The sequence below is a fragment of the Psammomys obesus genome, unplaced genomic scaffold (genome assembly GCF_907164565.1).
Source record: "Psammomys obesus unplaced genomic scaffold, mPsaObe1.curated_primary_1811, whole genome shotgun sequence".
Classification (NCBI taxonomy): domain Eukaryota; kingdom Metazoa; phylum Chordata; class Mammalia; order Rodentia; family Muridae; genus Psammomys; species Psammomys obesus.
In genome coordinates this window covers 5,412,027-5,439,559 of record NW_026596155.1, presented here as the reverse complement: position 1 = coordinate 5,439,559, position 27,533 = coordinate 5,412,027, and the positions used below count along the sequence as shown (strand labels likewise).

General features: G+C 42.2%; 1 protein-coding gene across 1 annotated transcript; it reads left to right on the top strand.

The window, feature by feature from the left end:
* The first annotated feature begins 7 nt into the window (after nucleotides 1-7).
* On the top strand, nucleotides 8-26,429 carry Bmp3 (bone morphogenetic protein 3). The gene is made up of 3 exons (XM_055594485.1): nucleotides 8-773; nucleotides 15,082-15,986; nucleotides 22,495-26,429. The coding sequence occupies exons 1-3, from the start codon at nucleotides 464-466 to the stop codon at nucleotides 22,684-22,686; spliced, it is 1,407 nt and encodes a 468-aa protein (XP_055450460.1). The 5' UTR covers nucleotides 8-463; the 3' UTR covers nucleotides 22,687-26,429.
* The last annotated feature ends 1,104 nt before the right edge of the window (nucleotides 26,430-27,533 follow it).

Here is a 27,533-nt window from a genome sequence, read left to right as displayed (position 1 = left end):
TCTCTCTCTCTCTCTCTCTCTCTCTCTCTCTCTCTCTCTCTCTCTCTCTCTCACACACACACACACACACACACACACACACACACACACCACGTCCTCTGAGAACTCAGCTGGCTGCGACGGCGCACACCCCGCCCCGGCGCGCGTCCCAGGCCGGTGGAGCGCAGATCCAGATCCCCGGATCCCGAGCCTCAGGTGGCGCGGAAGGGAGAGCCCGCGCGTGGCAGCCCTAGCTGCCCTTGCCGAGACCCTCAGCCCTCCGTCCGGATAGGGGAGCTGAGCAGGCGCGGCTGGCACCCAGAGCCCACCTGCCGGCCCTCGCGGTTGGTTCCTCCAGCTGTGCCCGGCTCCCGGCGTCCGCTCCGCAGCTGGAGCGCCACCCCGGCTCCGCCGCCGTCCCCTTCACCTCCGGAGTGTCCCGGGCCACCCGAAGAAGCGCGCGGCGCGACAGCGGGACCTCGCAATGGCCTGGGCGCGCGGGCTGCTGTGTCTGTGGCTAGGCTGCTTCGGTCTGAACCTGGCGCGCGGTCAGAGACCGAGCCTGCATCTCCCGGAGCTCCGCGGGGCTGCACCCGGCGACCGCACGACAGGTGGTGGCCCGAGCCCGGACTGGCCGCCGCAGGATAAGGTGTCAGAGCATATGCTGTGGCTCTACGACAGGTACAGCGGCGGCGGCAGAGTCCAGGCCACCCGGACACCCGGCTCGCTGCCTCCGGGTCCCCAGGCCCTGCGTGGTGGCAACACCGTACGCAGCTTCAGAGCCGCAGCCGCAGGTGGGGGGGGGGGGGGGGAGGGAACCCTTTCAGCTCCGGAGCAGCCCCTCCCGGCGTGCCACCCCGCGGTCTCCGGGCCCCAGGTAGTGCTGTCCGGGGACCTTTCCGGGTTACCGCCTTCCAGTCCCCTCCGCCCTCTCCAAATTCCTCCTGCTGCGTTCCGGCGGAGCCCAGTTTGAGCCCCGCTGGGACCAGAAAGTCGGAGAAGAGCTAGTGCAGTGTGGCAGGGTCTTAGTTAGCCGAGCAGCAAGGGGAGAGGTCAAGGGAGAGCACTCAGCGCCCAGAACCCCTCTCCCGGGGCACCCCTACGGAAGATCTTATGGTGATGATTAAACCGCTCAGCGGAAATTCCCTCCGACGGGCTTTGGCTGCTTTTATACCGACGCGGATGCCATTTTATGCCAAGCCTGGGGCCGGCAGAGGAAAGCGCACCCGCCTGGCACTTCCCCGGAGGCAGCACTCACTCTTAACTCGGCGACCTTTGTGTTGCTGTATCTGACACTTTCTTCTTGACAGTCCCCTAGTGGCAAACTCGTAAACAAAGCCAGGTGCGTGAGTGTTCGGGTTATTTCTAGCCCATCCGGGCAAATGAAGTCTTGCGGGGTCCAAACTGGGAAGAGTTAGCGTGGGGAGAGGCCGCGGGTGGAGAGTGAACTCACCACTCTTAGCTTGTGCGATGAAGATCTTCCCGGTTTTTTCAACACAGTTCATAGCGGCTGAAATTCGTGGCTTAAGGCCACCCCCCCACCCCCACCCCCAGCTCCTGGGGGCACATTTCCTGGACGCTCACTGCTTTGAGGACGTACTAGAGTTTGGGAACACGACCTTCAGGATCAAGGGAGGGGTGTTTGCTAAGTCTGCCTTTAGGACTTGGTCAGGAAGGCTCAAGGGTCAAGGCTGTGTCTTGGGTGCTCTCTCAATTCTGTCCAAAACCAGTAGATGAATTTTCCCTCAACTTGACTAGTTAGGACTCCTGGGAGCTGCGCGGGGGCTGGGGGGGGGGGGGGGGCTCATGGATTGTGCTTCGCTCGGAGCTCACAGGCGCGATGACATTTACAATAAATGTGAGTTATGCTTTTAATGCAGAGAAGTCTTTAGGTAGAAGCTGAGCTAAGCCAGATTTCACTTTCTTCGTAGACCTGTGGGCAGGACCTCTAAAGAGGCGTCCTCTATTGAGGACCCAGAAACCTATTGGCCTGGTGCAGAGCTTCTTAGCCCCCTTGAAGAGACCGCCCTGATAGCGCTGACACCAGTGACCTGTCTGTTTACAGTAATGCTTCGCGCTGAGGTCAGAGCTCAGCGAAAGAGCGCGCTGTGGGGTTTAACAAGGTCTTGGAAGGAAGCTGGTGGGTGGGCAAAGCAGGTGGCAATAGGAGGATACTCAGATCACTCTGGCTTTGATAGTTCTCATTTGGTTATGTTCCCAGAGAATAAGTTGAGCTATACAAGTGACAAACCATTTTTGTATCAACAGGTTTTGTTTTTTTGGTGTGTGTCACAGTGTTTGAAGGTAAACTTGGATTCTGTCTCATTCCCACACTGTTTAGCTACTGGTTTTAGACTGAGTAAACCGGGGGTAAGAACTTAATAACATCCGGGCTTTCACTCACTCTACCCATTATAATTCCAGTGTCCATTATCAGCCTCACTGTGTCGTAGACCATCAAATGATAAACTGTTGCAGAGGCCAGACACTCCCTAGAAATGATGGATTGCAGCTTGGAACATATATACAAGGCTGTGTGCCCTGATAAGGAAAGTAATCCCTTTAGCATCCTACAAACCTCCTTAATGACTTATTCATCAAAAGTAGACACTTTTTGTGTGTGTGTGTGTGGAAGCTTTAAAGAGTCGTGTTACCTCGTTAGAGACTCCTGGAGAGCTGGTTCATGTTGGACTCCTTCCAAGAGTGTTTAGTTCCTCACACGCTGAAAGGATTTTGTTCTAAGACCTCTCTAGCTGTAAGAGGCAGGACTCCAGGAAGGTGCTAAAGTTGTGTGTGCTGCCCTCCCTTCATAGTATGAGTGTCCCCAAACGCCCCTTACTTGGTGACCTGTGAAAAAGACCCTGTGTTAAAAAAATCAGATTTATTTTTTTTTGTCCAGCCCAGCATGCTTAAGTTCCACACAACACACGTGCTTCTCTCTAGCAAAGATGTTACAGATTTTATGGAAGGTCAGGTGTCTGTGCCCTGTAAATGGAGTGCCCACTGATCTGCCAGGCTCTCCCTCCGAGTGCTTGTTCGGACTGACCTATAGCCTCAGAGAGCCATTTGCTCCTTGGAACATATCTGATTAAAATTATTTATTGTTCTAAACCTAGGATATCTGAAATTTAGCTGCTGTGGTCTCCCTCTGATTACTTCCTACTTAAACCATTACTTGATGGTGGGTGGCAGAGATCCTAAACATACTTTCTGCAAACCTCTTTTCTCCTTTCTCAGCTCCAGGCAGTCGGTGTGCCAAAACCATAGGCTTGGAGTCTTACAGACTTTTCTTTTCATATGTGAGAGTTTATGTAAAGACGAGTTTTATCTTTTCCTTTGTAAAAAAAAAAAAAAGTGATTCACAGAACTATGGATGACAAAAACTTCCAGGCTAGTAGAGATACACCATCCAGCAGGAAGACAGAGAGTATGAAAGTAGCTTTTGTTTCAGTCTTGATTTAAGTTTGTCCTTGGCTACTATGGGCTAACAGAATATTTTTCATGAGGTTTTCTCCTGTCCTGATCCTTTACAGTACATAATTTAAGCTCTTTTTTTTCCCATGGTCCTTTGATCTTACTTATCTCAGTCGTAACATCTCTAGGAAAAGCAAAGGAAGTTTAGTTTTCTTGTGTAAAAACTATCTCTATTTATGACATTTTAAAACATCACATCCCAATGTATTGCCTTTAAGAAAATTATATTTGCCATCACGAATAAGAGAAGGAAAGACTGAAGTAACACAGACTCACAAGTGAATGTTTTGCCTCAGTGCAAAAGGACAGAGGAGTCTTAACTAATATGAATCAAAATCTTTCAATATAGAGGATGTGATTTTGACATATTCCTAAAGTGCAACGATTACCTACAAGGCTGTAGGGAAGTTGATATATGATCCAGGCCTGAAAAATCATTACTTGACTAGAAGCCAGTGCCCTGAAGAATACATGGATCAGTGGGAAGGCACCATTTTTGCTGTGTTCCGTGACAATGGACTATAATAACTTCATTAAGATATAGTTATCAAGATTCTGGGCACCTAGAAACAAGGCTTGAAGCTATAGAGCCCTTGGGTTATGTCACGTCTTTTTTTTTTTTTTTTTTCTTTAAAGAACAACAGTGCATCTGGAGGAGAGGCGCTGGGATGTGCAGCTGCTTTGAATTACACACCACTTTGAATACATGATAGCCTCTAATGAAGTTTTACTGTAATAGGCAAGACAGCTTTACAATCCCTGACATTTAAAAATCCATAATACCATGAATTCTTGATTGTTCATGCTGGATGGAAAGGAAAAAAAGAGAATGAATTACATTTTAAAAAATTCAAGTGTAGCTTTGTAGTGTGGTTGCACACACTCAAAGACCCCAAGAGACCACAGAGGTCAGTGTGAAAAACTCCCAAGCAGATAATTCATTCAAGCAGATGATTTACTCAATTTTATGCACTAAAGTGTATACATAATAAGGAACTGAGAGGGCTATATACATTACCTGAGCCGTGGAAGTTCATAGGTGCGTGTTTGGTTGGTTTATATATATTTTAATTAGATAAAAATATGAAAGCCAAATTTACTTTTGAGTATATTTCATTACAAAGTTTTGCATTAGGAAGATGGCTTGAAGAAAACAGGTCCTTTCATGGCAGCAGAAATGGGGCGAAATTTCAGCATACAAAGCCCATTTCAAAACCCATTCTTTCTTGTGGCCAGATCTTATTTTATAAAGGAAAATTTCCGCAGAAAGTCGTCTCTGGAAAACACTGTAAGAAACTGGGTGCCAAGGTCAAGTGAGTTGAGAAGAAAGAATGATCAGCGTGAAACCTGTCAGTCTCTGTAAGTGCTGTTGTCCCCCTACAAGAGCTAATTTTCTCTTTTGCCATCAAGAGAGCCTTCTGCGAATTGTGGGCCTAGGATGTCCAGCTGGACAAACACGGGTTCGAAAACATCCTGATTCACCATAAAAGTAGATCTGCAAAATTCGGTGACTGTCACACTGCAAACAAGCAGGCCTCTCATGTCCCAGTGGTACGAGCTTGGACTATGTGATTACACCGTCACTTTTTAAATATAAGTCCATTTGGCATTGTCAGGTCTTCTTTTCTCCACGATACAAAGTTCTCTGAGTATAGCTGTAGAGTCTTTCTGCCTTTGTGTTTCACGTCCTCCACTTCTGCAGGGGTAGTCTTTTACTGTTTTCTTCTCTGCCGTCGATAAATTTTGTTTGGTGGCAGGCATAATAGCTCGAAAAGAAAAGTTATTTTATTTGTGGAAAAGTACAGCAGTAGTGGCACCCATGACTTCATTAATCTTTGGGTCAGCATACATACCTTGATGAAAGACGTATGTACCTCAGACTCCTATCAAGTCTTTCACCATCTCCAATACTTACCGTATCTGGAATTCCTGTGACAATCATTGCACAATTTGACATTCATTGGCTATGATTTAACCAGGTTTCTGGGCTCCGTTATGGGGCAGAATGTTTATTTCCAAAGTTTGATGGTTTTCCCATTTGTTGAATTTTCAAATCCTGGTAGTTAGTAGCTTCCTGGCTTTATTGTGGTGGTAGTAGCAGAAAGTTTGAATTCTTACCATTAGGTTAAGAATTCTGTCATTAAACAGAATTGAGAGAGAGTTGGGAAGGGAGAAGGAGCCATTCGTGTGTTGTTTATGTGAGAGAATGCCATGTGTTTCCAGCTGCTGCTCTTATAAGCTAGGTAAGGGTGTCAAATCCCTTAGAGCTAGGTGTTGAAAAGATAGAGGACATGCCCTCCAAAGGCTGACTGGCCAGTTCTCTTTCCTTTTAATAAACACCCCCCAGGTGAGAAAGAAGAGTGCGCGATTTTCATAAGCTTCCTTGGAAGCCCCCAGCAGGAAAAAGAAATGCTATCACTAAAGCATGATACCCTTTCCAAAAGAGGCTCACCACAGTCAAGTGAATCTTTCCCTTGTCCACTAAGGCGCCACTAAATGAGTGGAGTGAGACAAGAAATAGAATATTAAGCCACACTTCAGTGAGTGTTTACCAAGGGGATGCTGAACATTGAAGGGCCTCTGCAGGGCAGTGATCCTCAGGGCTCAGAAGTGCCCACAGGTCAGGTGAAACCACCAAGGACAGGGCAGAACCAGCCTGTTGTTGAAAACAGGTTTGGAACAGCATGGATTCTAACGTAAGAGGACTTCTGTGTGTCAACAATATCCCACGATACCCTCTGCTCACAAGCGTGTGCTTATTTCCAACATTTGAGATGCATTTATGCTTTCTGTAAAACCAGAATGAAAAAGTTTCTGAAAAATATTAAGAATACCTCACGTTTGTAAACTTGTATTGTGTCTGTACATTGACTTTTTCAATTGAGCTTCACTCTTTGTGTATGTGTGTGTGTGTGTGTGTGAGAGAGAGAGAGAGAGCGAGACAGAGAGAGAGAGAGAGAGAGAGAGAGAGAGAGAGAGAGAAGAGAGCACTTCTGGCTGTGTTTAACCATAGATGAGAAATGAGAATAGCAGTATTAGAGGAACTAGCTGTATGGCCTACATTGGAACTCAAGTCTAACTCTTAGTCAACAGAAAAGTGAAAAATCTACGCCCCCCCTTTTTTTTACATGAACATTATAAAGTCCAGCTAGACGCTTTTTTAGATAAATGAAAAGGAAATTTCTGCCTTGAAAAGTAGCCACTTTTGCCCTTCACGGAGGCTTCAAAGGAAGTGTTGTATCAAAGTTTCTTGCTTTTCTCTCACACCTGCAGAGGGTTTTCAACCTAACGGTAAGTTTATTCTCCTGTTAGCCTTTGCAAGGCAGGGTTTCCATCCCATTTTGCCTCCCTAATTTGGGGGACCTGCCACAGTTTGAGTAAAAGTTTCAGTTGAATTTGAATTTGAACTTACTTGAGAAGCTTTTCACTTTGGTGTCAAGCAGGAAACTCTTGAACTTGGTAAATTTAATGGTTGTTTATTTAACAAATGGAACAAATGATCTTCAGTATATAGGTGATCCAGATTGTAAAAGTAAGCAATAGGCATTCAAAGAGTCACAGGGCCCAGCTGCCCTCCTGGGAGTTCACAGTCTAGGAATGCCCTTGGGTGGAGGCCCTGTGCACATAAACAATTAGAGAACATTTTTCTATTCTAGAAAAAAAAAAATATGCTAGCTCATCTCTGGCTGGTGTTTTGCTCTTCACATAGAGAATGGCTGTTTGGGGATTCCCACCGTAATGGTTTGACTGAGGCTTCAAAACAACAGAAAATGCTGTGATTTGTGTTCCATTTCAGAGCCTCCTTCAGAAAGAGGAAGGCAGCATGGAGAGGTTCTTCCTAAGTCACCAGCAGAGGACAGTCAAGCAGTGGCTTCTGTGCCCTCCCCCCCCACCCCCACCCCCCACCCGCACTGGCCCTTTCCAGCAGCATGACTTCCTTTGGAGAAAGAAATAGGGAGCGCCGTGGAGACCTGTGCTTAATTACATATTTTCAGTATGATTGAAATATTTTCCTTGCTTCCTAGGGATTTAGCTAATCATCACAATTTCATTTAGTCTATTTGCTTTAAAATCAGACTTTGCATAGAAGGCTTTTCATTGTATCTGCTAATTCCCTTTGGAAATGTTCTGTGTGGATCAGTGTGAATATGAACTTCCTTTACTCAGCTCCCAAGCTACCATCTCAGCTAGACACAGAGTGTGGCCAAACAAAAGGAGGCCTAAATGCTCCTGACACCCTTAAATTGAAGCCTAATTATAAGCCCTCAGAATTGGAGTTCAATTCCTAAGCTCAATTTTTGGTTTTGTTTTCCAGATAAAAACAGAAACACATCTTCCACCTCTAGTTAATTATCAGACCCCTTAGGAAGATCAATACAGGTGATGGGCTGCCCAAGTTCCCTCTTTAAACAGTTGCTCACTAGCCAGCTAACTTCTATGCTCTTTCCTTTTGTGATAAGTGAACAAGATCGGTATATCCATTCTACAAGACAAAATAGAGAGCAGTGATTGAATTCTGCCGAAGGGTCAAGCACTACACTAAAGTTGGGAAAATACAGTGTAAAATGTGGTGTGTTCTCAAGGAGCTCGCTGGGTTAGGAAGGAGTCATCCTGCAATGACTAGGGAGTGAGTTGCAAGATAAGCTTCCAGGCCAGTGCCTTTGCTGTCAAGGAAAAAAAAAAAAAAAAACATTCTCAGCCCTGGGGTGCTAGCTCAGTGGAAGAACTTGCCTGGCTTTCTAAAGACCCTGGGTTCAAGCTCCGGCACAGAAACTCACCTTCGAAAACACCTTCCAGTTCTCAAATGTTATTCAAAAACACAGGTTGTAACTGTATTCAGAACACAAGGTTGTAACATCCAACACTGACTGACCAAAGTGCTGTGGATATAGGCCCAGCAAGGAACATCGAATTTGGGCTGAGTTACCACCAAACAGCATGAAAATAGCACCACCTATTGGTAGCTGTATTTTTTCTTATTAAAAAAAAAAAAAAAAAAAAAAGCCACCATCTCCTTAGGAAAAAAGCTAGAAAGGAACCTGCTGCTTTGTTGCCCTTTTTTGCAAGATCACTAAGAAGTCCTGTGGTTTCTGTCACTGTGTGGGGACTCTCCAACAACAGCAGACTCAGGACTGCCCTCCTCAGGTTCCCATAGATGTTTCTCAGTTAAGTCGGAGTCATGACTTAACAATCCTGTAGATCCAGCCACCATTTAGCAATGACTTTTTGATTTCATTCTCACCTACAGCACAGGAAAGACACACCTTGATCTTTCTGAAGCCTCTCACATATTAAAAAACAAATTCACGGGGCTGGAGAGATGGGTTAGAGACTAAAAGTGCATCCTTCTGGAAAGAATTGGAATTTGCTTTCTAGTCTGCCCACCCTGTAATGGGGTGCTTCAGGGGGATTGGATTCCTCTTAAAGGGTGTAGTTATCATCCCTCACGAAAGAAGCTTCTCTCTGCAGCAACTATAACTAAACACAACATGGAGATCACTGCATTGTGGAGACCCCAGCCCTAGGGGACACATCTGTCACACAGCACCTTCACCTCTTTCTTAGGGAACGTTTCGGGAGAGGAGTAGGGAGTCTTATAGAATCCAGAATTCCTGGAGGTCTTGTTCTGTTAGATGTGGGCTGCACAAACAAGGTCTAAATAACAACAGTATTGAAATGTATGTGCTAATGCTAAAGCTAGACAACCAGTGACTGTTGAGAGAGGAAGGATTGGCCTCTCCCAAGGATGAGATCCCTAACTGATTATCCAACACATGGTCAGCCCTGAAGCCATACACACACAACAACAAAAATGGACTCAGCAGGTTGTGTTTATATATTTTTATAGCATAGAGGGTGTTGTCTGTCCGTCTGTGCGTGCCTGTATGCGTGCCTGCCTGTGTGCATGAGATCTCATCAAGGAAAAAGAGTCTATCACTTTGAAGGTTAGGGGATGCCTTAGTTAGGGTTACCACTGCTGTGACGAAAGCAACTTGGGGAGGAAAAGGTCTGTTAGTCTCCATCATCAAGGAAGTCAGGGCAGGAACTCAGACAGAGCAGGAACCCAGTACCACCAATGGAATGACACCTCCACAACGGACTGGGCCCTCTCCTGTCAATCATGACTTAATCATGTCCTGCAGTGCTCTGGGCAGCCCAATCTTGTGCAGACATATTTTTAATTAAGATTACTTCCTCTCAGATAACTCTAGCCTCTGTCAAGTTGATACAAAACTATCAAGCACCACAGGACATGAGAAAAGTTAGAAGGGGTTAGAGGAAGGAGGGGGAAAGGGAGAATAGATGTGGTTATATTTTAATTTAACATATTTTAATGAAGAGATGCCTCCGTTGTTAAGAACATTGGGTTCTCTTCCAGAGGACCTGGGTTGGATTCCAAGCACCCACATGAGATCTCACAACCATCTCCACAGTCTCAGGGTATCTGAAGGCTTCTTCTGGATTCACAGGTATCAGGCACATATATGGTGCATAGGCATACATGCAGACAAATATCCATACACATAAAATAAAATTAAATAAATGTTAACATTTTTGAAAGGTATTGAATTAAAATTAAAAGAAAGCAAATAATTCCTGGGTTAAACATCAACCCATTTTGTTCTTTCTCCATGTCAAGTATTTTCATTTATTCAACTGAAGTTATTTTGCAGTTCCAAAACTCTGTCATCTTGATTACTTTCTTAATTACTTTCCTCTGTACCAATAATTAAGAGCAGAGTGCTGGAAGTAAGTACCTGCTGTACTTGTATTTGATAGGTGCAGCATACAGTTCGGATTTGCTACCATGCCCACTGAAAGTGCATAAGCCAATTATGTAAGCTAATAAAGTCCACCTTTATTTTTATTTTCTACTGGTATTACATGTTACTGACACTTAGAAAAGTGTGAAAGTCCACTTTAGGTGTGGGATTAGAAATTTAAATTCATTTGTGTCCGCATACTTAAGAACACGAAAGGTGGGTGTTAAAGCACTTTCCTGTTACTGATATTTAAACTTAGATACCTAAGTTTATGAGTAAAGTTGCGCAAGGACCGTGGATAAAGTGAAACACATGAGAAATTCTCATTTTTTTTGTTGTTATTGTTGTTATAAGCAAACAGTTAATTGACAGCTGGATGAGGTGGCTTGGTCCTAGCATTTCAGATGCCGAGGCAGGGGGACTGCTGTGAGTTCCATGCAAAGCTGAGTTCGCGGGAGTTTCAGTCCAGCCTGAGCTATAACTGGGAGATCCTATTGCAATGAGATTATTGGGAAAGTTAAATTACTTTAAGATCTGAACGTAGGAGAAGTTGGAAAATAAATGCTTAGTAATTGCCATGTAGTTCTTACAGGAAGGCATTTGTCGCTTTAAAAGATTTATTCTTGCAGGTTCATGACATATATAATGAATTTTAGTCATTCTTACTCTAAGTTATTCTGTCTCATCCCCATTCTTTCTCCCGCTGAACCCCCTCCTCTTCCCAACTTGCAAGTCATGTTTTGTGTGATGCTGAGCCTGGAGTTTCTTTTATGACGACGGTGGGAGGTTTCTTACCGGTGGTTATATGATTCTTCATTATTGCTATATACTCATTTGTTCAACTCCATGAAAGTCTTTAGTATGCACATGTGACATGTTGCATTCTTATTGGTATGAGGTCTTTGAAATTCAGGGAGTATTGTATGTTTCCAGCATGTCTCAATTACACACCACCATTCTGGATGGTGCGTTTGTAATTAGCTGATGTTTAATGGGTCTGTGTGCTGTGTGCTGTACCGGAGTTCTTTTAATGGATTCTCCAAATAGCCCCTGTAGTTGGTTCTACTAAGCGTGGTTTATAGATGAAGAGACCGGCACTTTGGGAGCTTAGCCGTTGGCTACGGTGCATCTGAGTCTTGGCCATGGCACTTTGAGAGAATGCACCGGGCTGAAGTAAGAGAGATGAGAGAAGGCAATGTAGCAGAATTCTGAGAGTCGGTTGACACTGAAGATTGGAGATGGGGAGGAGGCTAACTGACAGCAGGTTACAAGGCAAGAAGAAGTGTGCTTGGAAGAAGAAAACATTCAGAGACGGGACGTGGAGGACAGAAGTAAGATGAGATGACCAAGTGAGACAGTGACACCCCATCCTTTGCAGTTCATCCGTCCCCCGCCAGTGTGTTTGTGGGTAATCTTTGATTGCCATGCACTTGAAATGGTGTGTCTTCTCTTCCCTGCATTTTAAATGCCCCTCAGCTATGTGGAGTTTGGACAAAAAAAAAATAGACGTTGTGGTGACTGGGCGAAACTAAGGACAGAGCCTCTGAACAGCCCAATGCCATAGCTTTGTTATAAAGGTCTGTAAGATATTATCCCAGTGTCATGGATTATACAAATGTGCACAAATGGCAGTTTCCTCCTTTTGCTTCACACAATGTTAAAAATGAGTAAAATATGTTTCCCATTGCACTTCCCCCGTGCTTGGGGACTTGATGAACTCATTTTTAAGTTTCCACGTCTTTATAAAAATGTTTTGTTTTTACTGAAACGTGGTTTTGATCAAGAACATAATTTCACGATGGCATGTGTGTTTCTGAAATAAGTATGTATATGGAACAAGTGCATGGAGGCGGCTCTCTGGGACAGACCCCAGGCTCTGGCTTCTTCAGGTCCAACCTCAGCCTCCCTGGAACTCAGTAGATGATCCTACGAGGACTCATTTCTGCAGCTGCTAACTAGCTTCCTGCTCTTTCTGTTGCTTATTTCTCAAATAGAAGAACTAGAAGTGTGACTTAATGACTTCAATTGTTTTTTTTTTTTTCATGAACTATGTAAATTTAGAGTTTGAATTCACGGAATGCTGAGCTTCAGACAAGCTGAACAACAGTGCTATGTTTTTACGTTTTTAAAGGCGTGGCTCATTCGTTTAGTCACAGTATCCACATTCTAGGATCTTACTCACCCAATCCATGGTTCGTAAAGTAGGTTAGAAGGAGCCATAATTCCTACGATAATGATAGTAAGGCTCAGATCACAATTTACTAATTTACATTTAAGAAACATTAGAACTTTTATGAACATTACACATACCTCATTAATTCTGACAACACAGGAGATAGGCTCCTCACACAAAAATTATGGTGGAAAGTGCTGGTAGGTAAGGGAGGAAAGGGATCTGCAATATGACAGTAACAGAAAGACATCCGAGATAAGCAAGACATCTCAGCTCATCTTCGGAGTACTGATGCAAGCTTCTGGTTTACATAGAGGAAGAACCGATTGTCCCAGGATGCAAAGGGCATTCATATGTATGCAGTCCTGGACGAGTTGAGGTCTGACTTGACAATGAGGTACGCATTGTCTCAGTTCTGGTGACTCTGGATGAATCCTTATCCCTTGAAAGGACAACATGGTTCCCAAGATGATCTTTCCTGTGTGGGTATAAGAACAACTTCAGCTTCCACCACAGTTAGCTGATTGTTGTCTTTTAGGTGATAACCCCATTAGAAGGTCAACTTTCCTGTAAGGTTTCGCTGTTGTTGGAAGTCAAGGTGACTGGAGATCCCTCTATTGCAAGAGGGATCCAGAATGGGGCACTGGGAAAGCTGACAGTGAAATACCTTAGCTGCTCATATCTCTACGCTTTCATACTTGAAGGGGGATGAGACAAGTTGGGTACATTTGGGGCTTAGCCACCCTGCACCACCAGACTTGAGGCAGACAGTCAAGCTAGTAACAAGCCTGAGTCCAGCTGGGCAGGAATCTGCTCCAGAGTAAAGGAAAGGATACAACACAGATGCAAAGATGCCAGGCTTTCATGATGCTTTTAGTGGCCTTGTGACCCCCAATGGGGAGTCCATGTTCTTTACTCAAAGCAGTTTCTAAGTGTCTGTTGTAATAGCCTTTCCATTTTATGAATGAGACATTAGCTTGCCCAGAGTCTCAAAGCTAATAAGTGACTAAGTCCATAATTAAAGCCAGTTCAAATTCTACGCCCTCTGCTTGGACCAGAAGAATGAAAAAACATGTCAGAGAGGCAGCTGGTTGAGGTGCAGAGTCTGTAGACATCCATCTTGGTTTTCTCCAGCGCTCACACATCACCCACCAGCATGCGCACAGTAGGCGTACTAGTGTGCGGTAATTTCCACATATTCACAGTGCTTCAGCAAAGACCAAACGAACTAGTAAAGCTGATTGATTTTTGCCGTACTCTTTCCTACCTTTGAAATTTACTCCTGCCAGCATGCTGTGTTTTCTCTAAAAGAAACCCTCAAAAGCAAGAAGCTGGAAAATTTCTTTTCCACGTTGGTTTCCTTTTTAAAAATTATCTCTTTTGAGACAATAATATAATTACATAATTTCTCCTTTCCCTTCCATCTCTCCAAACACCCCCATATGCCCTTCCCTGCTCTTTTTCATGGAAGTAAAATTCACGTAACATGAAATTAGCTATTTTAAAGTGAATACATGATAAAGTGGCAGTTAAGCCTTCAGAAAGCTATGCTGCTGCAAATTCTTGACTTGCTTTGAAATATTTCCATCAGCTGAAATAAAACCTCAGAACAATTAGGCAGTTTCTTCTCATTTCATTCCTAGCTGCTTCTTACCCCAAGAGAACACCTCTGCTCCTATCTCTGTGGATTTAAATACTTTGGATAGCTTACACAAATGAAATTAAGCAGTAAGTGAGCTCTGACATGTGGTTTCTTTGCCTTGCATAACTTTTCAAGGTTCATCCGTGCTAGCACATCCATGTTTAGCACATATAAGTATTCTTTTTTTTTTTTTTCACAATGACAGTACTCTGATTTATAGATGCACAAGTTGTTTATCTGTTCGTTGGCTGATGGTCGTTTGGACCATTACTACCTTTGGCTGCTGCATATACACTTGAGCGCCTGCCTGTGTTCAGTTTCTGAGGAATTGCTTTATCATATGCTAAGTTCCTGGTTAGATTTTTTTTTTTTTGAGGAAATACCAAAGTATTTTCCACAGCAGCTGAATCAATTTACATCTACCCTAATAATTAGAAGGAATTCCACTTTCTTCCCACAAACTTTCTGATATTTAAGGCTTTCTGTCGTTATGGGTGACGTCAAGTACGTATCACCTCACTGGGGTTCTGGTTTTTATTTCCCTACCGACCCTCAGCATGTTTCCACATCCTTCTTGGGCACTTGTATATATCTCGTGGAGACGTATCTGTTCAAGCTCTCTGCTCACATTAGCATTTCCGTTGTGGAATTAAAACTGTTACTTGTGTGTTTGTTGTATTTTGGCTACTAAATTTTTAGATACACAGCAAATATTTTACAACAAACACTTTGTCACATTCTGTAGTGTCTTTCATTTTTTTCTTGGTACTTGCCTTTAATATACAAGCACTTTTACCTTTGGTAAAGTCTACTTTATTTTAAGCTTGTATTTATTGGTACATTTTTCCTTTTACTGAATGCATTGGCATATGTTAACCACTGCTAACTCTAAAGTCATGAGGATTTATCTCCATGTTTTTTGCTTCCAAGGGTTTATAGCATTAACTGTTATATTTAGAGTGCTGATTTACTTTGAGTTGAATTTTGAATACTGCATAAAATAATACTTCATGTTTACTTCTGCTTCTCTCTCTTTTTTTCTTTCCTAGGAACCCTTCAAAAACGAGGGTTGCACACTTTTAATCTTACTTCTCTAACCAAGTCTGAAAACATTTTGTCAGCCACACTGTATTTCTATATTGGAGAATTAATGAACATCAGCTTGGGCTGTCCAGTGTCCCAAGGATGCTTCCATCGTGCTCAGAGACAGCACATCCAGATAGATCTCTCAGCATGGATCCTCAAATCCAACCAAAGCCAGCTCCTGGGTCACCTGTCCATAGATGTGGCCAAACCTTATAGAGACAGTATGTCTTGGCTGTCAAAAGACATCACTCAGCTCTTAAGGAAGTCCAAGCAAAATGAGGAGTTCCTCCTTGGATTTAACATTACCTCCAGAGCACATGAGCTGCCCAAGAGGATGCTGCTTTTCCCGGAGCCTTACATCTTGGTATATGCCAATGATGCTGCCATTTCTGAGCCAGAAAGCGTGGTATCTAGTTTACAGAGACACCGAGATTTCTCCACAGGAACTGTGCCTGGACTGGATAGCCATGTCAGAGATGCCCCCTCTGTTGAAAGGAGGAAGAAGCGCTCTACTGGGATCTTGTTGCCATTGCAGAACAATGAGCTACCTGGGGCAGAGTATCAGTACAAGGAGGATGGGGTATGGGAGGAGAGAAAGCCTTACAAGAGCCTTCAGACTCAGCCCCTGGAGAAGAGCAAGAACAAGAAGAAACAGAGGAAAGGGCCTCATCAGAAGGGACAGACACTGAAGTTTGATGAGCAGACCCTGAAGAAGGCAAGACGAAAGCAATGGATCGAACCTCGGAACTGTGCCAGGAGGTACCTTAAAGTGGACTTTGCTGATATTGGATGGAGTGAATGGATTATCTCCCCCAAGTCATTTGATGCTTACTATTGCTCTGGAGCCTGCCAGTTCCCAATGCCAAAGGTAGCCACTCTCCTTTACCTTGTGCTCATTTTATCTTTGTGTGGGGTAGAAGAGTATGCTTAAGTGTGTTTTCATTTAAAAAAAAAAAAAGAACTATTCAGGCCCTTATTTATAAAATTCTATAGTATAATGAAATGAGCAATGTGGTTATGCTTGGGATTTCTTTGATGACTGTTAAAAGTAACATGAGGTATGAAGGCTATGAAAAACATATGTGTACAATATGCATTTTTTTTGTTTCCAAACATGGTGCCTATCCAGCCATGTGGTCACTTGTGAATGTACACCTGTCCACAGTGAGCAAGCCCCAGATGCTGGAAGCTGACCTCTGAGTGGTATTGAAGGGACGAATGAAGAGTGTGGAAGCAAAGGGAAGGACTGAGGCATCTGGTGCCTGATACAGAACTTTTTTTTTCATAAGCACTTTTTCATGAGCTGAATTGTCCCTATGCAGGTCAAAACCAGGGTTTGGCTAAGTAAACTGGCCTGAAGCCAAACAGATGCTATTTAAACATCTTATATATAAAATGTATATACACAAGATGAGGAGGCAGTGACTGGTGGCTTCTCCCAAGGTCCCACTCACCCTGTCAGAAATTACCTTTGCTTATTTCAGAACCATCAGAGACTGTATCTTATATCATATTTTGAGAAGTCCATCTTTCAAAGCAAGTCCAAATGACCACTCTTTTTGCAATAGGTATAAATAGAACAGTCTACAGGAAAAGTTAGATACATCTTCCAGGCACCCATCCAGTTAAGCTTACTGCTGTACTCCATTCTCCGTTTACAACAGCTTAAGTGTCCACCACATATCGTACAGTGACTACATGGACAGAATTTAGAAGAGGAATCAAAGTGGACTTTTAGTAAAATCTCAATCAGTCCTTTGCTGCTGCCTGAAAATAGAGAAAATGTTTCCTTTGTCTTTTGGGTTGTCGATTTCATCTTATTTCATTTTATATTGATGGTTTGTACTCTACTCCTGGGATCGTTGATTGACCTGCACATAGAACGGCTTGACTACCCAAGGCCAAATCAGCCTCCGGCATATCTGAAATCCTGGTTTCCTCGTTCGTTGTCTCAGAAAAATGAGCTTTTGTGATTTTCCATTTCAAGAACCCAAACATAAAGTAAGGGTTGTGAATTCAGGGCTGTAGCAAGATCCTTATCTTCTCTGAGGATTCGGAAAGGACCTTTATTGGTTAGACAAAATTTGTTCAGCTGAGGTGACGTTTGGAATCTTGGGTGAAACAGAGATGGTGAATGTGAAGAGCACAGTGTGTCCTGTTACAGTGTGGCTTGTTTTGTGACATCGAGTAGCAGGGATGTGGCCCCAATCTTATTTTGAGTTCAGAGTGACTGAGTTTACTCAGGACTTACAGTTTGTTCAAACAATCCCTCTCCATCCCTTCCAACTTTCAGGCTCCAGAAACCATACAAATGTAGCTGAGAGAGATGCTCAAGTCCTTTGCTTTTCATCCCCAGACCCTGGAGAACTGTGTTGCCATGTCTCTATGGTTTCTCCCAACTTGTGCCTCTGAGCTTTGCTCTGCTTGCTTTCACTGTCTGTAAACCCACTGTCTCTTCAGAAGAACTTTGCTGTAGTTCCTTAGGAATCAGAAGAATCATAGTCTGAAAGGTCACACGGGATAAGTAATAAACAGGTTCCTTTAAGAAGAGACCTACAGTAGAGCATCCACGTTACGAATCGCGCTTGGCCATAGCAGGACTCGGAAAGCCTTGGTTTGTCTAAACTCTTATTAATACATAGGATCTGATGCAATGCATGGGAAGTGGGGGCCACAGAAGACACTGCACATCTAACAAGGTTCAAGTTTCATGTCACCGATTCCCAAAACGCTCTTCAGAACACCAGCCTGGACAGTCAGTTCCTTTTGGCTTGAAAGTTGGTCCCATATCACTAAGCAGCAGTGGCCTTTCAGATAAATCGAAACTTTCTACATATTATTTTTTTTTTCGAAATAGCGAAAATAGTGAATAAGAAAAATAACAGTACCTGAACAACAAATACGGCGAGCAAACGAAATAATGGGGCACCTTGTGTGGAGTGGGCAGCTCAGCTGTTGACCCGACTAGTGGCTATGGAGGAGACCGAGTAGCAGAGGAGGGATGTCTAAGGGAACGCTGTGTGGGGAAAGCAAGCACGCACGGGAAGGCCACGAGGCAAGAAAGGTTTTGTAAATGTTTTCGGTCCCTCTTCAAACATCACAAAACTGAAAATAGGATTCTCCCTCTGGGCTCAACAGCCCGTGAGCTCTTCCAGGGAGGTTCTTCGCGGGGTGGGGGGTAGGGGAGATAGAATGAAAAGAGGATCTGTTGCAGTAACTGGACTCATCATAATATTTGTTCAAACTCGGAATGGCATCAAAGCTCCAGGGACGTGTAGCAGGGATACATGTGGAGGTCTTTTCTCTGAGGCTGAGATTTCTTTTGGCCGAGTTGAGAGCGGAAGTTTGACACTGACTTGTGCTTAGCTTTTAATGTGCGCTAGGGGGTTCCCTTTGAGCTCTCCTGACTTTGTATCTTTTAGGCGGAGCAGTGACAAAGGAGGAGGGGAGCTGTGATATAAAGGGAGGGGAGCAGGCACCTCTATTAGCACTGTCTGGTGTGGCATCCAGGATGTGAGAGTTAAATAAAAACGCAGTCTGAGCAGCCCAGGGGGACGAAGCTGCCTTCTCAGATCAGCACGGCACACGTGGAAGGGCTCAAGTGCCAAAGAACGCTCAGACTTTAGATAGACATTTTTGCCTCGGAGGAAAGTTCTCCCGGGCCAGACTCCTCTGTCGGGCCTCCTGTTTTTGGCCTCCTGGGTGAAGAAAGGCTGGCCTCTATGGCGGGCCTCTTTGTCTGCAGAAGTCGACAACCTGCTCTTTAATTCAGAACAGCTGTGTTCTGCCTTTCCCAAATTCCAGGCTTTGCCCTTTCACTGATTCCAATTAGATAGTTTCTGGGCCATCACACCCATGTGGGCTGACTGGAAGAGCGTGGAGCAAAACTCATGGCCCAGGTCAGGAGTGAAGGTTCTTAGCTGATGACATATTTTCCCTTTCTAATGTATTTATAATCAAATTTAACCAGAGGACAGTATCCACGGCTTGGCAGGTGCAGGCTTGACCACTGTAGATTTTATTCACAGATACAACAGTTTGGACTTTTTTTTTTTTTCCTTCTGATTTTTACTTCTTACAGCCAATCTGTTCTTCCAGAGAAAGACTCTTGGAATGATGCCATATGATGAAAATACTCAGATATCCAGAGCCAAGTTCTGTGCCTCTGCCTCCCTCACCCCCTTAGCAGCACTTTGGAAAACAAAAAATTCAAATAAAAATGATTGAGCCATTGTTTCTGACAGAGATCCAAGAAACCAACAAGGATTAAAGGAATGAAGTTATTTCTGCAAGGAACTGTGCAAAAGCTAGGAATAGCGAAGATACTGGGTTAGGCAATAAATAACTGAAATACTTTGAACCAAGTATCCATATAAAGAGATTCACATTTAATGAATTAAAAATAATAGGCTCTTAAGAAGCTCCCTAGATCTTTCTGCTCTAGTCCCTGTCATGAAGATGAACACCATAAACACAACATCTTGACAAACCTCGGCAAAACTTTGCCGGAGTTGATGTTGAAGGCGCAGGCTCTCGTTGGAGAGTGATGAATGCAGAAAGGAGCTGGGATTTGCACTTGTGATTGGTATCAGCTCTAAGTTCAGAACAAAGAAAGTCCTGAGAAACACGCTCCTAGCTGGAGAGCGAAAACTCCTCTGGCAGCATGCTTCACACCAGCAAATGATAGCATGGATTATTTGTGCATGATGCTATTTCTGGTAATGGTAGCTCCATCAGAGGGTTCCATAGCTAGAAAACAGGGGATACTCCCTGGTCATGTGAGAGGTCCCTAATACAAAACTTCCCAGAATGAAGGGCTTGGGCCTGATTCTGGCGAGCCCACTAGAGACTACTCAGATACTCAGTTTCTGAACCCATCAATTCTGACTTGGAGAGAGAGAGGAGAGAGAGAGAGAGAGAGAGAGAGAGAGAGAGAGAGAGAGAGAGAGGAATTTTTCCTAGGAAACACCCATGAATATTTTCCATATCTACACCAAGTCACTTGCACAGAAACTTTTATTTTTGTTGATAGGAGTTATTTCTTATAAATGAGTAAAACAAAGGGGGTGCTATTTCTTCTAAGTATTTCAGTCATTTAACAATATTGCTCCAGTGTCTAGGTGCACTGTTCTAGGTGCTGAGCGAGGCTGTGCACAGCCATACGAATTGCTCAAGTACCCGACTAATTAAGGCCACCTGCACTGCATGGCATTCAGGCATTAAACATTAACCACTGAGACCAGCATCAGAAAAACTGGCTCCAACTGCCTCTAATGCTCTAACAGCAAGCTGTTTGAAAGGCTGTCTTTCAAATAGCTTTCAATCTATACAAGAAAAAGGGGAAACCAACCACATAAATGCAGCAGCCAGCACTGGTTATTCACTGCTGTGTTAGGATGCTGAAGGCAGTTCCCTTAAACTTCACACCTTTTCTTTTTATTCATAAATATTAATTATGTGGAATAATGGGCATCATTGTGACATTTTCATATACACTTGCACCCCCTTTTGATCCTACAATTTTTTTTCTACTAATTTTCATGCAGTAAAGTCATTTTAATCTAGGGCAAATAATATGTAAAGTACAAATCCTCAGACTTTTTGAAACATAAGGTGAGAATACATTGTTTTGTAACCAATTACAGTTGATTAACCATTTAATTAATTAAACCATTTATTTAATTAGTGACATTCTTCCAGTCACTAGGAAGCAGAGTTAAAACAGTCCCGTATTATTAACACTAGTTTTTTCTTTTTTTAATTGAAGCATAGTATATGGATTTTTTTTCCCCATGGAAATTAAAAGAGGGAATGATTCAGATAACACTTCCCTTCCTCTGCCAACACAATCCTTTCTTTGGCCTGTTTTCATTTTCTTAGAGTACATCAGCTTCCAGAGTCACTTTCTTCTCCTTTGGCCTGCTTGCCCCCTTAACTTCCTGTCTTTTCCCATGTTCCTGCTGTTCTCCACAGGCTGGGGATTAGAGTCTTAAGTTCATGGGCACAAAACCCTCTGAGCTGTGAGGAATAGGAAAGCTTTAGATAAAATAACATTGTCCGTATTCCTCTGTTTTGTCATGGTTACTTGGTTGTTGTTTACTTAGCTTTTGATTTGTTTTTTGTTGTTTTGGGACAGAGTCTCACGTAACCCAGGGCGACCTTTAGCTAACTGTGTAGTCGAGGCTGACTTTGAACTCCTTATCTTTCTGCCTTTGACTCTCGAGAATCAGGATTGTAGGATTACACCACACCTTCAGTTTTGTTTGTTTTTTTGGGGGTGGAGGGAGGGTGTTTTTATTTTGTTTTGTTGTGTTGTGTTTTTTGAGGGGAACTGGGGATCAAACCCAGGCCCTTGCTCATGGTAGGCAAATGGTCTATTGAGCCATAAACATGGTCCTCAATTAATTTCACCCTCCTCTGCCCCTTCCCCCCCCCCAAAAAAAAAATACTAGGAGAGTTGAAGTGTTGCCAGACATTTCTCTTTTGGAAAAGTTCTTTTGACCAACTCTGGGCTTGAGATTGTGACTCTTTTCAACACCTCTAGGTTAGGTAGAGCTGTATGTATCTTTCTAAGTAAATGCATTCCATTTCATCACGGAAGAGTGTAACCAAGGCTTTCTTGATCAAACTTCTGACACCCAAGTGAAAAACTGAGATCCCGGAGGACGTGGTCCACCTTAGACCTCCATGCCACCCAGTTTGAGCTGCCCACAGAGCGACAGTGACCTCCAGTGGTCAATAGTGTCACCTTGTCAACCCCAATCAAGTAGTCCGAACTGAGTAATTGTATACTACGAATGAAAGAGTAACATAGACTAATCCTTTTGTCAAGTACAAGATAAAAGAAACAAATAGCCTTCTCTTCCACCTAGTTTAATTTTAATAACAGTGAATAAATTTCACTTTAGAGTTGCTGATGTTTATCTCTGTTGGTGTGTTTGCTGGAATTCTTTAAAGGTTCATAGAGGGTCAGGAACAATTTTTTTTGTTGTTGTAATTAAAAACATAAAGAATATATTACTTCCATGGTTGGGGGGCTAAGGTGTTTCTTATTAAATGATTTCTGCCAACAGAATGGAGTTCAAAGTTTCACTATACTACTTGCCAGCTGTTTGACTTCAGACATGTCATTTAAGTTTCTGAGTCTCTGAAAAAAAAATGTAGCCAATTTGTTGTGAAGATTAAAGGCACCACCTACAAAATTCCTGGAGCACAGCAGGAGCTTTGTAGAGGATACATCCTTGGAGGTAGACTAGTTTGGGCTGAATATTCAATGATGTAGGCCTTCCTAAAACTGTTCAAACAAATCCATTATATGTGATGAGACCCGAGGAAAGCAGTTTTACCTGACATATTTCTCTTATTTCTTTTTCCAGTCTTTGAAGCCGTCAAATCATGCAACCATCCAGAGCATAGTGAGAGCTGTGGGGGTCGTCTCTGGAATTCCTGAGCCTTGCTGTGTGCCAGAAAAGATGTCCTCACTCAGTATATTATTCTTTGATGAAAACAAGAATGTTGTGCTTAAAGTCTATCCTAACATGACAGTAGACTCTTGTGCTTGTAGATAACCCATCAGAGAACTCATCCAAATGCTCGATTCAATCATTAGTTTTATGGACTTTTGTTTTGTTTTTGTTTTTGCACTGCAAATACATTTTGTCCCCCCAAAAAATGTTTTACAGCATAAAGGGAATGAAGCAGTAGATGGGAGATTTCCACCAAACAAAACTGGACTGTATTTTCTTTTGAATGTAACTAAAAGTAAGATTTTCATAAATGTAGATGTCTACTTCATTTCTTTAATCACATAAGTAAAATTATTACTCAAACTGTTTTTAGAAGCATTAGAGAACACATTGACTTATTTTTGTATTGGGCTTTAAGACTAGGTGGGAAATAACAGCAATAACTTGTCATTTGTCTCTACTTATATAAAGACTAAAGGGAAGTAAATAGAAATCTTGTAGTTTTTAAACTAGGTTTCCTGCCTTAGACTCTTGATCAGCCAGCCATTGCTAAACACCCAGCTGACTCTGATGCTCATGTAAAAGGTTTCTGAGACTTGTTTCACCTCAATTTTTCTCCACAATCATGGTGTGAGCTGAGCTAGTGTGTGCTGCGTGCTAGTGTGAGTATACGTGTGCCACCTCCCTGCTTTGAAAAAGATTCTTAATGTGGTTCTATAAATCCATCTTCATGGGATTCCTTTTTTTTCAATATTACATTCTGATGTGCACCAGCCACTGATGATTGCATGATCCAAGAGCGTACGCCAAGAGTGATGCGTGAACCAGACCCCATCACTGATTGGAAATACAGTTGTTTTCATTTCATTGACTCCCAGAAAGAGAGAACCAGAGACTCCATTTTTGAAACCCCAGATGTAACTCTTCTCTGTCTCTTTTTTCTACGTGGCCTTTCATTTGCTTTAAGCGAATTTAGGAAGTAGTTCCTGAAGTTATTAGCTTTCTAGGTTCGTTGCTATTATGCTCTTTCTTCTTGTGATGGTGTGGAGACTTTGGGGCTTAAAAATTATTAGAAATGACCAAGTGAGTTATTATATTATAGAAAATATCATGTTCCGCACCTGTTTCTAGGCTCTTCTCCTCACAGATCAAGACACTGGCCTCAGACACAGAGCTTATACTTCATCAAAGCTTGCTAAAAAATTATCCACCAAGAAAAGAGCCAATACAGACACGGTTCATTTCCATTTGCTATAAATACCTCCTCTTAGATTTTTGCCCTTGAAAATTATTTTATCTTTCACTTGCAAACTGGAGAAGAACAGATACACTTTAGGATTTGTAGAAGAGAACAGTATTCCATGCAGGATTTCATTTGAAGGCTAATACATAATACCTCTGGGTAAAGCTCTTTCCATTTTAAAAAGCCCTAATGTGGTGTGGAATTGTCTTAACTCCCAATGAGACGAAGAGTGTGTAAAGAACTGCAGTGGAGGTTCCAAAGTCACCTGGTTTCCTCTAGTTCACTTTTCATCCTTTTAACATAAAGTTACAGACTTTCAAACTCAGGTGGAGAATAAAATACTCTTTAACAAAATTTCTGACAAATCTGAAAGCAAAATACATGACAGTAACAAAAAGTTATATATTCACAGGTCTTTCATCAAATAATTTTTTTTTCCTCAGTACATTTGATGAAATTCTTAATTTTGCCTTTTCTAAAGATATACTGATCCCAAACTCTAGCAATTCTTTGTATCACTTCTCTGCCTTTTATAATTTCTGATGCCTTTTAAAACTCAAATCAATTTCTACTTTTTGTGTACTAAATCCTACCGTGTGCCCAAGCCTTCTCAATGTTAAGAATTCCCAAGTACTGAATAATTAATATTTCACTTTGATTATTGGCTCTCATGCTAAACAGCACAGACTGAGCTTTGACATTTTCTCATTGGTGGAAACCGTGCTCACTAACCGTTGCTCTAAACACCTGCTAGCCGTCATGCCAGCATATACTAAGTTGGAAGTGCACAATGGTATGCGTGGGAAAAAATTATTCCTAGTGGTGGGGGATAAATTGACTGGCATTTAAATTAGCAAAATGTTTTAAAAATGCAACATTAAGTAAGTGCCAATTTTGCAACATGTTAGGGACAAGTTTCCATACAATTCCCACGTAAGATTCTGAGAATGCAGGGCTGTAGATAGGCTCAGTAGATAAGAGCTCTTTCTGCTCCTCCAGAGGTCCTGAGTTCAATTCCCAGCAACAACATGGTGGCTCACAACCATCTATAATGAGATCTGGTGCCCTCTTCTTGCATGCAGGCATACAGGCAGATAGAGCACTCATACATAAAATAAATAAATCTTTTTAAAAAAGAAAGATTTTGAGAGTGCTCCCATACAATTTTAAGATTGGTGGGAAAAGGATTACATTGCAAAATGCTATTTCTTAAATTAAATCTGCTTGCCCCATATCTATTTCTGTCTCCCTCTCCCTCCTCAACATCATTCTTCTTCTCTTCCCTCTCAAGCACTGTTGCAGCCATTCTTACACACACACACACACACACACACACACACACACACACACAAAGAGAGAGAGAGAAGCAGAGACAGACAGAGACAGAGGCAGAGACAGGAGACAACAGAGAGACAAAGACAGAGACAGACAGTTAATAAAATATTTTTTTGAAACAAAATGTCTACAAAAATACCAATGGGTTAATTTTGGGTTGACCATTTATTACTGGGCATAGGCCCTACCCTAAAGTGTGGTCAATACACCCAGTGATACTCCGTTGGAGAAAACTAATTTTTCCTTTGCAAGGAAAAATTGTGTCTATTGCCCCTCTCAGCACTGGTCCCACATCTGGCTCAAATCTGTGCATTCTTTTTCTGATAACCGTTTCTCTGGAATTCCAGTTAAAGGATTACCCATATCCATGCAGTATTTTAAGAATTCTTCATTGTAACCTGTGTAAATAACATATAATTTACAGATGTTAACGCTGTAGAATGAAACTGGAAGATTGAATGCCTTGGATCTCAGGATTGCAGTATTCCAGATTAAATTTTAAACTTACCTAGCTTTGTATTAACTCATGACCATTTATTCACTAACATGATGTTTTACTATTTCTGTATAAAACTCGTATTACACATTTAATACTTCATAGAGAACCATGAGTAATAATGTCACCAGTCTGACCTATACAATGCTTATGTAACTATCCTCTTGAGTTAAGGTCAGAGCTTTAAGTATTCTCTGTGCTACCAAGTAGCAAATGCCTGGACATGTTGAAGTAAGGTTGGGTTAGAGAACAGCTATGCATTTCTGACATGTGAGGATGAATAAGCAACGAAGTAAGAAACCTAGGCTAAGTCTGATTTCTCAGTATTTTAATGCAGCTTATGAGTGATAAAATGACCCCCCTTTTCTAAAGACAAAACTTTCCCTTCAACTTTTCACACTAGTTTCTGTAAATGTTTCAGTTGAAAATTTAAAGCTTGTACAGTCAATGGCAATTTAAATATATATTATATGTATATGGAAAAGTTTAAAGATGCTTTCTTAATTTATTTAATTACTGTTGCCTTTCTATATTGGTAATGAGTTTCTTCCTTACTAGGTGACAACAACATCTTTTTTTTTTTTTTACTCTAGTTCCTAGATAGGACATGACATTTGGTTCTTTGTCAGGTCCATTTCAAGGGTGTCGCAGCTGTAACTGTGAAGGTCACTTCACTACTGATGTGTTAAGCTTTGCTGAACTTGTATCATTTCCCTCCAGTAACGAAGAACTTTCATTTTACATTTCAAAAATAAAAACAGCTTCATTGAACATTTTTCCACTCTTCGCTCTTTCCTGGGAAGGTGCTTTTTCAGAAACATTTCTCACTGTGCTGCATTTGAGAAGAGGCGATAAGGTGAGACACAAAGTTAAATCGTACAAAGAGATGAAAGTTTTCAGTGAACAGAGCAATCCCTAACTTCTGTCAGTAAAACGTGATCAGTGTCTTAGGACATCATGGGAACACACCCAGAGCAGAAAATCTCCAGCCTTGCAAGTTAAAACTTTTACCTTGATTCTTTAAGCGGTTTCTTCCCTCCTGAAACAATAAATTCTACACTTTGCGGTGGAGATTCAGGTTTTTGATTCTTTCCCCTAAAGGTCTGGCTTACTAGCTCAATGGTAACTTCATTTCTGCAGCCATGATTGCCACATATTTTCCATGTTAGAACGTTAAAATCTAAATTTAATTAGTCCGGTCTTTGAGATGCTCTTTAAATTGCAAAATTCTCTTTAAGGAAAAAAAAAAAAAAGTGGCCTGAGGATGTGAAATAAAATACACTCTCCTGCTCTTCTCACCCCTTCAGTCTGAACCTACTCAAGCATGATGTAATGAAACCCAGCCTAGCTGAGACTAGAGGCATTTGCCGATCATCTTACGCAAATTCCTTGATCTCACATAGCTTCCTTTATCTTACATATAAATGAGGCAATAAAACTCTTGCCCCTTTACCAGCCTTCTGATGGAAGGTTGGTATCAAGATCATATAAAGAACATGAAAAACTAAATATCAAGAGAGAGAGAGAAGAGAGAGCAGCCCAATTTAAAAAAAAACAAAAAAACAGTGTACAGAATTAAACAGAGTTCTCAAAAGAGGAAATACAAATGGCTGGGTAATTTTTTTTTTCAATATTATATTATATAAAGCCCTTAGGCCATCATAGAAATGCAAATTAAAATTACTTTGATTTCATTTTAACTCCAATCAGAATGTTATGATAAGAAAAAAAAAAGAGTAGCAGTTAGGAGGTGGGAAAACAGGAACCAGTGGGATTATAGATGGTGAAGTCACTAGGAAAATCAGTGTGGACGTTCCTCAGATGCCTGAAAATGGGTACACCACAGGATCCAGCTACACCACTCTTGGGCAAACA